The 15,115-nt window shown below is 41.4% G+C and overlaps 3 protein-coding genes across 3 annotated transcripts; all 3 read left to right on the forward strand.

Annotated features, from left to right (window-relative positions):
• The first annotated feature begins 2,677 nt into the window (after window positions 1-2,677).
• LOC114583072 (olfactory receptor 14I1-like) lies at window positions 2,678-3,613 on the forward strand. The gene has a single exon (XM_028704420.2). It carries the CDS (start codon window positions 2,678-2,680, stop codon window positions 3,611-3,613), a length of 936 nt encoding a protein of 311 aa, XP_028560253.2.
• A 5,108-nt stretch (window positions 3,614-8,721) lies between these two features.
• On the forward strand, window positions 8,722-9,672 carry LOC114582818 (olfactory receptor 14I1-like). Its single transcript, XM_028704118.2, has one exon. It carries the CDS (start codon window positions 8,722-8,724, stop codon window positions 9,670-9,672), a length of 951 nt encoding a protein of 316 aa, XP_028559951.2.
• Window positions 9,673-14,007: 4,335 nt separating this feature from the next.
• LOC114582595 (olfactory receptor 14A16-like) lies at window positions 14,008-14,949 on the forward strand. The gene has a single exon (XM_028703747.2). It carries the CDS (start codon window positions 14,008-14,010, stop codon window positions 14,947-14,949), a length of 942 nt encoding a protein of 313 aa, XP_028559580.2.
• The last annotated feature ends 166 nt before the right edge of the window (window positions 14,950-15,115 follow it).

Below are 15,115 nucleotides of genomic sequence, written 5' to 3' on the forward strand. Positions count from 1 at the left end.
TTGGAAGCACTTTATATGACTTTTTTACCCACATGACAGTCACATTACTAGCTGCTTTGAACATTTAAATATAAATAAGGCAGACTTTGCATCAGCTTTTAAATACATAAATGCTTAGATACGCAAAACAGATTCATCTCCATATCTCTGTTGCAATCCACACATGGGACCCAGAGGGACAAAATGTTTAAGCTCACTGCAAAACGTAGAGTGAACCAAAATTCTCTGCCATTGCCAATTCAGGCAAAATGTGCATGTAATATTTATTTGATTACATTTCTGACAAAATCAGAAGAAGCAATAATGAGGGTGAAAATTATTGTTATGAAAGTTATTGTTTGGACACATGGGAACAATTTGTCAAAGTACCAAAGTGCACATCCAATTAACCTCCTTTCTACATGAGCATATTTAAAAAGCCAGTTTAGAAAGGAGCTGCTACACAATATTTAGTCAAATCTGAAAAGCAGATGAAAGACTCTCAGATGACCCAAGGGATGCATGACCAGTCATAACCTAAAGCAGCTACCCCCAAAAAATGTCATTTACCCACATTGAGAGCCAACTGCTCTTAAAGGGGCTAGGTAAGTTTTATTTTAATTTTAAAAAATGTAAATTTAATACTATCTACAGTTTTAAAAGTCTGACATTTCCCCCCTCTTTATTCATTGGCACACCACCTACATTTCTCTCTTACACAACAACATTCCCTTTGAAATTTCCCATTCACTGAAGTCAATGTCATTAAAGTGTAATAATACAAGCAGTATGCATTAACTGGGGGGCAGGGGCAGCAGTATGTCTGTGGGAAACATCAAGGCAAGACTTCCAAGATGTGGAAGTAACATGTAAGCATCTTTGTACACTTAACTGAGAAATCTGACCAAAAGAAAAATAATGAAATTGCAAGCAATTAGGGAAAAAGTGGTCTTACAACCAATTCAGCCTCCCACCATTATACTTCTCCCATGAGTAGACACTGATGTGATAAATTATTCATTTGCATAAGCTGTCTGCACCAGAATACAAATCCAGAGTAGGCTAGCAGGAGGACCAGCAGATCAGTTGGGGCTGATCCAAGGCATTCTTCTGGCTGAGGCAACATATAAGTCGGCACTCCCTGCCACACTCAGCAGCATCTTACGCCACACCAAAGGCTAGTTTAGGCACCACAAAGCAGGTCACATGACACACACTTGGTTTATCCTCCAATAGTGTTTGCTCACTCTCCCAATTAGCGGCTATTTTTCTTATGTTCAAGCAAGTCACCTCCTCACTAAGGGTCTAACATTGGGTAAGACAGTACCATAATGATTTCTTAAATACTAAGGCAGCTAAATACTGATGGGGTGCATGAGGTGTTAGGGGAGGGGCAGTACCTCTGGTGGGGGATATGTCATGCTCCTTCTGGGGTAGCTTGTTGACCTTTGGTCCCCAACCTGCACTCAGCTCTCACCTGTGGCTCCTAGGAGCTGTCAGCATGTGACAGTGGCCACAAACTGGGAACAGCTTTGCCTGGCCAGCTAAACCAGCTGAAGGTAGGCAATGGGTCTCAAACCCTTGGTGAATTAAGGACTTCCTCTGCATGCAAAGATTTAGTGGATCTTAATCTGGCGGATTGAGCAAACAAGACCAATGGTGGGTCCAGTGGTCAAGAAGGTGGTTTCTGGAGGTGCTGTAGAGGGAAGTGAGGCAGATGGGGCTTGCCAAACTGGGAAGGTAGCCCATTTAGGTAGGAGAAGGAAAACTCCGATCCTAAACCTCTGCTGCCTTGCAGGATTTCTTCAGGAGATGAAAAGCTAAGAAGTAAACACTACACAAATCTGGAGAGCAGTCCCTCCGACAATTGGATGGTGGCTTGTACACTATTAATAATAGTGTGTACAGTGATATAGTGATCCCCTGTACTAGTCTTCAGATATGTTTATGTGGGACTATGATACAATGGTGCTGCATTCATCTGAGAGTCCTCCATCTTCTAATGGGACCTGACAGAATATTGAGTAGCAGTTCCTTGTTTATGGGGGGGGGGGAGGTGAAGCCTGCTAACTGTGAAAAGGACCTGCTGTTTGGTGACCTTTCTGGGGTGGGCAAAGGAACTGGGGCAAATGTGTTCACACAGTTTGTGAGAAGGATGAGAGGAAAGGCACCTGTATCTGCATCACCAATGAAAATAGTTGATCTACCCTGCCTTCTCAGGCTGCATTAAGTTTCATATTTCCTTCCACGTCCAGCCAAACACCCCAAAGGAAGGCTATATGTGAATATTGTGTGCAAATAATCTAGCAGTTTAATTGAGAACCCTGAATCATTGAGACCTATAGCTTGGTGGTGAACTCCTAGGACATAGATGTGCCTGCATGTTGGCTTCTCTTTCTGAGCTCCCTCTGAATGCATAGATGTCAGGAGAAGAGAGTATGGATATAATCAGACCTTGCCCTGAACACATTTGCAACAGATATAGAGGCTCAATGAGTGGACAGGGATTCTCTCATGACAATACAGAGGGGTCAGACAGCGTATCATCATATGTCTTCATTTCATATTTCAGCAAAGAAATATCAGCTTCATTTGATTATTACACAGAAGGAGTCCAGCTTAAATTAAACTGTTTACTCAATATTTCTTTCTATCTTATTCTGGTACAGGTAATATGTGAATATGCCCAGTGAAAAAAATGCACAATCTTACCTCCATGTCTACATTTCTGCTGCTGGGATTCTCAGACATTCGAGAACTGCAGATCTTGCACTTCTTTGTGTTCCTAGCATTGTACATTATAGCAATCATAGGGAATCTCCTCATTGTTGCTGCAATTGTCCTTGATCACCAGCTTCACACACCCATGTACTTCTTTCTACTGAATTTGGCTATGCTGGACATCGGAACAATTTCCGTCATGGTACCCAAATCAATAGTTCTTTCCCTTCTAAACAGCAGGTTTATTTCTTATTTTGGATGTGTTGCTCAAGTTTTCTTTATGTTATTTGGAACATCAGATTTTGCTCTCCTAACTATAATGGCACATGATCGCTATGTTGCTATCTGCAACCCATTACAATATGAGTCAATAATGCACAAAGCAGCCTGTATTCGTATGGTAGCGATTGTGTGGACTATTTGTGTTTTATATTCTGTGTTACATACTGGGAGCACCTTTGCAAATACCTTCTGTTCTAATGCTGTTAATCAGTTCTTCTGTGAAATCCCACCACTACTGAAGCTCTCCTGCTCTAACTTCTACCTGGTTGAAGTTGGGTTTCTTGTGCTAAGCTCTGGTATAGCACTAGGTTGTTTTGTTTTCGTCATCTTAACATATATGCAGATCTTTTCTACAGTGTTAAAAATCCCCTCTGTTCATGGAAAGAAAAAAGCCCTCTCCACTTGCCTTCCTCACCTCACTGTTGTCTCTGTGTTTCTTATAAGTGGGGTGTTTGCCTATGCAAGGCCTCCTAGTGATTCTTCTTCTGATCTGGATATAGTTGTGTCTGTGATGTACACCATAATCCCTCCCACATTGAATCCATTCATCTACAGCATGAGAAACAAAGAAATCAAGACTGCTTTGTGGAAACTCTTAAATTTTGGGAAATCTTCTAAAGTTTTCTCCTGAGTTGTTCTGTGAAAATGGGATTTTGTGGTCTTCGGTATGAGAATAGTTTCCTTTAAATAAAGCGCCACACACATTTCAGTAACCAGCAAACATTACTTCTATCACAAATATTACCCTCTGCCTCCTCTAGCCTACATTGAATTTCTTTCATCCATCATTTTTCATATTCATAGTTTGGCTACAGTCAACCTAATATCAGCTGAGTTATAATCTATGCAGAAATCAACATGGCATTCTAATATTGTGTGGACTTTATTGACTAGGTTCCTTTTCTAAACACTGGTGTAGGCCTCATCCCTTGCTACTACCAATAACAATGGGTGAGAATTTCACCTCAACTCTCATTTTAAACTGAATCTATCAAATTCACACTTTCAATATATGAACTTAACCACAAATTCAGTTCTCTGAATTTTCCAATGAAGTTTGCCCATAAGCCAATGTTTTAGAAAACTCCATATATTCAGGGAATTGAATTTATGGTTAGAAAAATGTGCAACTGAGATAGGACCTTTCTCTGGGACCAAAGAGAGAATGTTTTTGGACAATGTCAAGGACTTTAAAAAGACTGGAACTTATTGCTAGTTTGTTTAGAGAAATGTGTTACTTTGCATTTTGTAACATTTTATTTTGTAACTAGTTTAAAACATTTTTGCAGTAAAACTTTTTGGAATTCATTCTTGTGGTGGAGCTTATTCACTTCTATGGTGCACAAGATCCAGAGCAGGGAATTCCACTCTAATATCTCTAACAAGAGGTGCTGAGGAAACGGGAAGGCACATTCCTTTCTGTTTCTTGGGAAGCCTCACACAGATCCCATGTCAACTTGGGGAAATCCAGAATCCACCCTTCTGCCTCCCTCAAGGCACCCTGCTTTTGCTCAGGATGAATTTGGTATTTGTCTGAATTCACTGCACACATCCTTAATATCCATGCTCTTTTACAAGACAAATATCACATAAATTGCAGGTCTCCAGCAGGATGGAGGACCCAGAGTGCTTCTACATAATACAGTGGGGTTTTCTTATTTCTTGGGCAATAGCACAATTGGAGGTTACCAGAGTCTGAGTGACGGTAGCCAAGCTATCCCTGTCCATTAAAGACAATAGTTGTGCACCAGCTGAAGCTTGGCATAAGCACTTCAAGCCACTGACTCCTGATCCCAAGTGATTACGAACCTGCTCCTTTAAGGGGAGTGGGACACTATACAGGACAGATTGTTTTTCCATCTCCCAAACTCAGGAACCATACACCCAGAACAACTCCATCTTGCCTTGATTTCATTTCATTGTCTGGGCCCACATCAAGATTCCGGACACCAGTCAAGTACTTTACAAGCCTCTCCTGGTACCGATGGAAAAGAGAGAGAGAGAGAGAGTTGTGTGTCATCACTACATATTCTTTGGGGACTATTCACGGTGGGCCAGGAACCGGCAATACCTGTTTTGCTTCAATAACCCCCATATCAATGCAGCCTTAGTTCCCTTAACCCACCTCCAATCATAATAGTACAATGTGGGGTTGGGGGTGTTGCGGGGAGAGACAGATCCAGCCATCCCAGCCAGAACCACCCCATCTCTAACTGGCAAATTTATGACATCATCTCTGAGAGAAGTTTTTCATCTTAATTTAATAGCATCATATTGTTTAAAAATATCAGCACATCCTCCGTTGAATTTTTGGCATTAATGAGATCAATTAGAATCTCAAGATCTTTCCCAATGTTCCTCTGAAGTGCCAGATCTATGACAATCTGTTTGATTGAAGGGGCACATGGAACAACCTGCTGGACCTACTGCGCAGGAATGTACTTAATTACAGGCACATAAGGGGAAAGATGTACTATCATTGTAAGTGGGGGCTCACTTCAGAAGACTGAATCTTCCATCACCTTTGGTCACAACAAGATTCCTCAGGTATGTGCATGTGTTTGTTGGCATGGTCAGAGTATTCCTGCTTTTCATATACAGCCATACCTCATGTTGCGTCCGCTTCAGGTTGCATTTTATCAGGTTGCGGACTGCCGAAACCCGGAAGTACCGGAACGGGTTACTTCCGGGTTTCGGCAGTCGCGCATGTGCAGAAGCACTAAATTATGCTTTGCACATGCGCAGAAGCGCCGAATCCCAACCCGCGTGTGCACAGACATGGGTTGCCAACACTCCGGGTTGTGAACGTGCATCCCACATGGATCACATTCGCAACCCGAGTGTCCACTGTATAATCTTTTCATGTGTATGTGCGTGCGCATACACATGCTTAACTCTTGACTGCATTCTGATCTGCTTGTTGTTGTTTTTATGTCCTGGAAACATCTACAGGTATAGAACAGCCTGGTGACTTCAGCTTTGTCTTTACAGGCAGAGACACTACCCACACAATGATATTTTATTTTGTTTTAAGTAACTCAACTTTCAGAATTGGATAGTTAAAGTGGTTGGAGCCTGTAATTTAAGTGCTGCATGATCTATGTCTAGAAATTTCTCTTTATTAACACCGTATTTTGCAAGGAGTAAACAACCAACATTGGAGTCAGCTAGGGGACCTTTCAATCAAATACAGTCCAATCCTGTGCATGTCTTATTGGAAGCAAACCTTACTGACCTCAATGAGATTTCCTCCAAAGTAAAGGTAAAGGTAAAGGTACCCCTGCCCGTACGGGCCAGTCTTGACAGACTCTAGGGTTGTGCGCTCATCTCACTCTATAGGCCGGGAGCCAGCGCTGTCCGCAGACACTTCCGGGTCACGTGGCCAGCGTGACAAGCTGCATCTGGCGAGCCAGCGCAGCACACGGAAACGCCGTTTACCTTCCCACCAGTAAGCGGTCCCTATTTATCTACTTGCACCCGGGGGTGCTTTCGAACTGCTAGGTTGGCAGGCGCTGGGACCGAGCAACGGGAGCGCACCCCGCTGCGGGGATTGGAACCGCCGACCTTTCGATCGGCAAGCCCTAGGCACTGAGGCTTTTACCCACAGTGCCACCCGCGTCCCTCTTCCTCCAAAGTAAGCATATATAAATTTGCAAACTTCAGTTGAACTGTGTCTTAGACTTGCAGCAACATAAAATTTATGAGGGCATAGTAGGCTAGATTATGTAGTTTGACTGTAAAGACTTATCCTTTGGGTAGTGGGATACACTACATAGCTTTTAGACACTTTCTAAGTGTAAATCAAAATGCTGAATGCATAGAGGAGAGATATTTTTAATCCAGTATGTATGCTGTGGAACATTGGGGGGGGGGGGGAGAGAACCGAAATGTGAATTTATTCCAAGCACAGCCAAGCAAGACTTAATCCTCCATTCACCAACTGGTGAGAGGAGAATTCAATCCTATGGGGTGCAGGGTACTCCTTTATCATTGTGCCCCTTTGCTTGTAAAGAAATGTCCTGCAGAATCCACACTCTGACCCCCTAGCTTTCTCACAGCCCATTTCCAAGGCCCCATTGACACGGGAACCACCTAGGCCTACCAACAGACATTGCTCTACTGCTGGTGGCCAGCCATGTCAGATGATGACTGAAAGCACACTGGGACCCACAGCTAGCAGAGCCCTTCTGCAGAGACTGTACTGTTCCTGGATGTACGTCTGGGTAGTTTCCATGGCAATGGGACTTAGGGAACTGGTTGTGAGGAGGTCTGCTAGCAAGATATTTGGGATTCATTTCTGTGGGATGCTCCTTTGCAAACTCATTCCCTGGAGGGAAGACACTTGCATGGGAATGCCTTGTATCACACAGGAATGAACCCTCCTCCTCTTATTCTCAGTGTGCCCATATTAGTTATTTGTTTATGTTTGTGACACAGATTATGTAATAACTGAGGTGAGGGAGTTCTGTTTCTGATAAGCTGTTTTGGACTCATGGGAGCAATTTGCCAAAATGCCAGAGTAGATATACAATTAACTTCCTTCCTACACAGAGTGCTCGAAAAATCAGTTTGGATATAAAACTGCTAGGCAATATTCTGGAAAGGGCTTGTGCAGCAGCTTAATGAAATACTTCATTTACCCACACTGAAACCCAACTGCTTTTAAAGGAGCGAGGTAAGTTTTATTTTTTTAAAAAAACAACTGTCAATCCATAAACACTACCCATGATGAAAAAAACGACTATTTTTTCTTTCTTCTCATCAATCCCTTTCTCTCAGCCTACAACCCTCTCTGACTGCTACTCTTACACTACATTTCTCCCTTAGAAATTTTTCTCACAGTGAAGTCAATGAATTGAAAGTATAATTAAAAAACATGTTGCATTAACTGGGACATTAATATATCTGTGGAAAACACCAGGATTAGAATTCTAAGATGTGGAAGTAACACACGAGTACACCTGACCAAGAAACATGACAAACAGAAAAAAGAAAGGTAAGAAGTCACCTCCCATTACATTCAGTCCTCCAGCTGTATACTGCTCACAGGAGTAGACACTCTTGTAATCAATTATTTTGGGGACTTAGTTGACTGAATAAATTTTATTGGATCAGTTTTTTCTGCTGTACAGTGGTACCTCTGGTTACGTACTTAATTCATTCCGGAGGTCCGTTCTTAACCTGAAACTGTTCTTAACCTGAAGACCACTTTAGCTAATGGGGACTCCCGCTGCTGCCACATTGCTGCCGCCGCACGATTTCTGTTCTCATCCTAAAGCAAAGTTCTTAACCTGAGGTACTATTTCTGGGTTAGCGGAGTCTGTAACCTGAAGCATATGTAACCTGAAGCATATGTAACCCGAGGTACCACTGTATTTGGGCACACAAATCCAGATTAGGCTACAATTGCAACCCAGTCAACCAGGGTTGATCCAAACATTTTGATGACTGAGGTGAAAGCTGAGTTGTCCCCATCCCCATTAACCACTGAAAGACTGGGGATGGGAAAGCATCTTACAACAAACGTGAAGGTGGAAAGGGAAAATGAAAGGACAGTAGTACTCTCGTGACAATACCAAGGGAACAAAGAGTCCATAATAACATTTGCCTATCTGGTATATGTGACTGCTAGATTAAAGGAATCTTGGTTAAATTAAATTCATAAATCAACATTTGTATATTAACAGTTATTTCCTTCTTATTTGCACAGCAAGCATCTGAACAAGTCCTGTGAGCATAATGCACAATCTTACCTCCATGTCTGCATTTCTCCTGCTAGGATTCTCGGACATTCGAGAACTGCAGATCTTACACTTCTTTGTGTTCCTAGCCTTGTACTTGATGGCAATAATAGGAAATCTTCTCATTGTCATTGCATTTGTCCTTGATCACCACCTTCACACACCCATGTACTTCTTTCTGATGAATTTAGCCATGATGGACGTTGGAACAATTTCAGTCATCGTACCCAAATCAATGGCTATTTCCCTCCTAAACAGCAGGTCAATTTCTTACTCCGGATGTGTTGCTCAAGTTTTCTTTTATTTCTTATTTGGGACGTCAGATTTTTTCCTCTTAACTATAATGGCACATGACCGCAATGTTGCTATTTGCAACCCACTCCACTATGAGACAATTATGCACAAAGGAGCCTGTATTCAGATGGTGGCCACTCTGTGGATTACGAGCCTTCTTTTTGCCATGTTACATACAGGTAGCATCTTTGCAAACACTTTCTGTTCTAATGCTGTCAATCAGTTCTTCTGTGAAGTCCCAACATTACTGAAGCTCTCCTGCTCTGATTTCTACTTAGTTGAAGTTGGATTCCTGGTGCTGAGCTGGAGTGTGGGACTAGGTTGTTTCATATTCATTATCATAACATACATTCAGATTTTTTCTACAGTGCTCAGAATCCCTTCTGTTCATGGTCAGAAAAAAGCCCTCTCCACTTGCCTTCCCCACCTCACTGTTGTCTCTGTGGTTCTCTTCAGTGGAGTCTTTGCCTATGCAAGGCCTCCCAGTAATGCTTCTTCTTATACAGATATCTCTTTTGCTGTGGTCTATACCATCATTCCTCCCACACTGAATCCATTCATCTACAGTATGAGAAACAAGGAAATCAAGGCTGCTTTGTGGAAACTCTTAGATCTTGGACATTCCTTTAAAACATTTTTCAGAGTTATTATTTAAAAATAAGTTTGCATGCTTTTATGTGTGTGGATGCACTTTTTAACACAAGTGCTATACACATTTCACTTTTCAGCAAACATTTTTATAAGTGAATTTCTCTCTGTCCTCCTTCAGTGTCACTTGTTGCTTTCCTGTGCATCTTGAGAATTTTGCAGATCCTCAAGTTGTTATATTTCATAAATAGAGTCGTACCTTGGATCTCGTACACCTCGTACACCTTGTGACTCAAACATTTTGGCTCCCGAATCCGGCAAACCCAGAAGTGAGTGTTCCAGTTTGTGAATGTTCTTTGGAAGCTGGATGTCCGGCACGGCTTCCATGGCTTCCGATTGAGTGCAGGAAGCTCCTACAGCCAACTGGAAGCCACACCTTGGTTGTCGAACTTCCGGAATGGATTTCGTTTGACAACCAAAGTACAAAGTACAACCTATTTATTCACATTTGGTTGTGTTGATTCTTCTTCCTGGTATGTTGGCAAATACAATACAATACAATAGCATTTGGAAATGTAATTTACATCCTGAGCGGCAACAAATGATCTTTGATACTGATAACAGACAGATGCACTTTAACCCTTTAAAATGCCAGAACAAACAAAAGAATGTAGTGCAACCTATGAGGGTTATCTTGAAGAGCTGGGGCATCTCTCTCTCTCTCTCTCTCTCTCAACTATCTATATATTTGTAGTGTAGTGCATGCAGAATGCAGCTGTGCTGAGGGAAAACACTAGGCAAAAGGACTTAACAAAAAATCTTAAGGGACAAGCAGGATGCTATGGAGGGTAGCATTTTAAAGGTAAACTCCATTGCCAGCCACTTTTAAATGGAGTAACATTACTCCACCTGGTTGAACCAGTTAGAATATTCAAGGGCAGAAGACTGAAATGTTATAGCCATCTTCAAATATCCAAAGAGCTGTCACATGGAAGATGGCACAAGCTTGTTTTTCACTGCTCCAAAGGGTAGAACCTGAACCAATGGATTCAAATTACAAGAAAGGAGATTCTGATTGAACATTAGGAAGAACTTTCTGATGGTAAGAGCTGTTGAACAATGGAACCGACTACCTCAGAAGGTGGTGGACTATTATTCATTGGAGGCTTTTCAATAGAGGTTGGATGGCTCCCTGTCAGGGATTATTTACTTGTTATTCCTGTATTGTAACGAGTTGGGCTATATGGCCATTGAGGTCCCTTCCAACTGTTCAATTCTAGGTATAATTCAATGCAACAATTCAAGCAAGAGGTAACCAGAACATGGATTGCTCATATAAAAGACTTCATGGAATGCTGCATGACTATTAAAAATCTAGTAAACTCTATCCACCATCTTTATATTCAAGGCCACAATATGGTATATCTAGAGATTGTATGTAACGTGAAGGAGATTATGCGTTGAAATATTTTAGTTATTATTTTAGAATGTAAAATGCTATTTTATTTATTGATTGGTTTTACCTTGTGGGCTTATAGCCAAATAAAGTATCTGACTGAGTAATCAGTCAAAGCTGGCAGAATACATTCCATGTCACCAAGTGACAATGATGGATCAAAGATCTCCTTCAAAGTCGTGCAGTTGGCCCTTTCGATGGGGGGTATTGGACTGTAAAAAAATGGTTGAACCTCATGGTTTGAAGCTTCATAATGATGATGAAGATGGTTTTACTGTACTTTTATCAGTGAGGTCAGGAAAAGCTGTGTGTGGTGGACATTCCTTTGGTCAGCCCCCTGAAGACTCAGTAGCCAATCACAGCAAGGTGAAGTGCTTGTTAGGATATTTCCGTTCCACCTTAAAAAGGGGACAGGCTGTTGTGAGTCACAGCCTACGTATTTCCTGTTCACAGGATGTTTCTGTTTTGTATATGCTTTCTTTTTCTCTCTGTGCCTGGACATCGAAGCAGGCAGTCATGTTTTCTCTTTGTTCTGACCAACGCTGACTAAAGTTGTAAATAATGCTCTCTTGAGTGCATCTTTCACTGTACGAACTCTGCTGATAGAGCGTGCACCAGTCCTTGGAATGTGGAAAGCTATTTCCGAGGCTTTTGTCGCTAATTGATTGATACTGCGTTTCTACGGGAGGTCGATGGATCGTCCGGAGACAGCGTGGGGCCATGATGGCTTTTGTCTCCCTGGCAGTATCCCAACAGTGCTAGCCAATCAGGAGGGAGTGGAAAAGTAAAAGGTAAAACCTGACAGTTAAAGTGTTAGATAGGGCTTGGATGGGAGAATAGCTGAGCAGCTAGAGGTTTGCTAGGCAGGGCAAACCAGATTATTTTATAAAACAATTATAACATATTATATCATAAAGGGGGGCTAGATGTGTTTTACTAGCATGGTGGGACAAAGAGCCATTCTAGGATGAATCAGATGATTTAGGAACACTGTTAAAGTCATAAGTAAAAGTCTTAAACACTTCTGTAAAAAAAGAATTTGACCAAAATCAAGCTTGTACTTTACCAAAGTAACCATCAAGCTGTAACGCTCATTGGGTGTGTATAAATAAAATACCAGTTTTGTTTTAAACATGTCTAATTTAATTTATTCCCACTTTAAGGGATAAGTGGTCACAGATTGTGAGTGAATGCCTGGAACCCCACGGGCTCCTGCCACCGCTCAGCAAAGAGAGAGGGAGGCACCCAACGTTTGTAACAGTATGTTTTATCAGTATGGTGGACAATTTACCAGGCAATCCAATAAACTTTTTTAAAAAACATGGAAAGAAAGAAGGCAGTCCTCAGACATCTTCCAAGTACCATTGTGGAACCCATGTATGGATTGATTCATAGATATGCAGACAAATCCTCTTTTCATGTTCCAATGTGCACATAGGTCTGCCAGGGCCAAGATGGAAAACCTCTCTGTATACGCAGTGCGATCTGGAATCCTCTATAAGACAGTGAGCATATATTAGTTGCTTACATTTGTGACAGAAACAGAGGAAACAATAATTGGGGAGTTCTGGTTCTGATCAACTGTTTTGGACTCATGGGAGCAATTTGCCACAATGCCAAAGCACATATCCAATTATGCTCCTTCTAACACACACACCTTTTAAAAACCGGTTTATAAATATATCTGTTACACAATATTCTGGCATGTGCCAGAAGAAGAAGAAATCATCTCAGATGTCTCAATGAATGTCTGAGTAGTCATGGCCTATAGTAGTGAAATGAAAAACTTCACTTACCCAGGCTGAAACTGTTTTAAAAGGAATAGGTAAGTGGTTGGGGTGGTTTTTAGCTGTGAACTTAACAATACCTGTGGCAAGAAAACTGTAACTCCTTATTTCTTCGCATCATTCTTCATCACCACACCTACATCTTTCTGCATGTTACTCTTACACTCAGTGCTTTTCTTGGGGGGGGGGGGAGAGATGCATGGGTACGCATACCCCTAAACATTTTGTGAATCTAAGTTTGGCTAATTCAGGGGCAGTATTTCAATATGAGTAGGAAAATGAGAGTACCCCAAACATTTTTTTTTTTTAAGAAAAAAAGCACTGCTTACACTTCATTTTGACCTAAACAATTTCTCAGAACTGAGGTTGATGAATTGAAAGAAAAATAATACAAGCATGTTACCGGTACATTAACTAGCATTCCTCTATCTGTGGAATGTATCAGAATCAGACTCGGAAGATAAGGTGGTAACACTCAAGTATCTTTGTACATTTAAGCTGGAAACATAACAAATCTAAGAATACTGCAAATTGTGATTCCACATACCCACCCATCTCCAGTAGGGAAGAAGTGGTCTCAGATTAAAATCAGTCTCCCAACAGTATATTGCTCACAGGGCATAGGCAGATTTCTGATGAACTATTTGTGGATATTAGCTGGCTGAAGAAATGTTTGCACCAGTTGTGTTTTTAAAAAAATCCAGATTAGACTAGGACTTCCACCCAGTCAATATATATTGTGTACATTGTGTGTCTTTAGTCTGTCCACCTTATCTGGCACCCTGCATAATTGGAGCCAGCAACTGATTGGTGAGCTCCTATGCACATATAAATGTATGCTTGTAAACTTCCCTTTCTGATGCTTCACTGAATGCATAGATGCCAGGGGAAGGATTTTAGGGAGTATAGACTCACCACACCTTGCCTACATTTGCAAATGGTGTGTGTGTGGGGGGGGGCACAAGTGGACAGGGATCATCTGATGAGAAAACAGAGGGGACAACAATTATTGCTGATTATGCAAAGGAATATTTGGTGGACTTGATTTCTAGATCAAAGCAGCTCAGTTTAAATTAAATTGATGAATCAATAATTGTACACTAATAGTCCTTATCCTCTTGCTTGTACAGGTAACATGTGGATAAGTGCTGCGAACATAATGCACAATCTTACCTCCATGCCTGCATTTCTGCTGCTGGGATTCTCAGATATTCGAGAACTACAGATCTTGCACTTCTTCATGTTCCTAGCCTTGTACTTGATGGCAATAATAGGGAATCTTCTAATTGTCATTGTCATTGTCCTTGATCACCACCTTCATACCCCTATGTATTTCTTTCTAATGAATTTGGCCATCATGGACCTTGGAACAGTTTCAGTTATGGTGCCCAAATCAATGGCTATTTCCCTTTACAACAACAGGTTAATTTCTTATTTTGGATGTGTTGCTCAGGTTTTCTTTTTACATTTATTTGGAATATCAGATTTTGCTCTCCTAACTATAATGGCACATGACCGTTACGTTGCTATTTGCAGACCACTGCAATATGAGACAATTATGCACAAAGGAGCCTGTATACGGATGGTAGCCATTGGGTGGATCACAGGCTTTCTTGCTGCCATGTTACATACTGGGAGCACCTTTGGCAATACCTTCTGTGCTAATTCTGTCAACCAGTTCTTCTGTGAAATCTCAAAATTACTGAAGATCTCTTGCTCCGACTTTTACTTAGTTGAAGTTCGGGTTCTTGTGATAGCCTTTATTATATCAGTAGGATGCTTCATTTTCATCATCATAACATACATGCAGATCTTTTCTACAGTGCTCAGAATACCTTCTGTAGATGGTCAGAAAAAAGCCCTCTCCACTTGCATTCCCCACCTCACTGTTGTCTCTTTGCTAATGTTCACTGGTGCCTTTGCCTACGCAAGGCCACCCACTGATTCTTCTTCTGATCTAGATATAGTTTTTGCTGTGATATATACCATAATTCCTCCCACATTAAATCCATTTATTTACAGTATGAGAAACAAAGAAATTAAGACTGCTTTGTGGAAACTGTTCTATAAAAATAGTGTTGTATACTGTTCTATATGTTAAAGTTTGGCAATGCCATTTTTAACCCAGCAACATAACTTTTGGTAGAGTATCTGCTTTCCATGCAGGAGGTTCCTGCCTTTACCCCTGGCAAGTCCTGGCTGGGGAATAATGATTCCACGTCTGAAGTCATAGAGGGTTACTGCAAGTCAGTGCTGACAATACTGAA

Source organism: Podarcis muralis, chromosome 13, assembly GCF_964188315.1.
Source record: "Podarcis muralis chromosome 13, rPodMur119.hap1.1, whole genome shotgun sequence".
In the NCBI taxonomy this organism is placed as follows: Eukaryota; Metazoa; Chordata; class Lepidosauria; order Squamata; family Lacertidae; genus Podarcis; species Podarcis muralis.

Coding starts and splice junctions, on each gene's coding strand:
- LOC114583072 (XM_028704420.2), top strand. CDS start 2,678: ATGCACAATCTTACCTCCATGTCTACATTTCTGCTGCTGGGATTCTCA.
- LOC114582818 (XM_028704118.2), top strand. CDS start 8,722: ATGCACAATCTTACCTCCATGTCTGCATTTCTCCTGCTAGGATTCTCG.
- LOC114582595 (XM_028703747.2), top strand. CDS start 14,008: ATGCACAATCTTACCTCCATGCCTGCATTTCTGCTGCTGGGATTCTCA.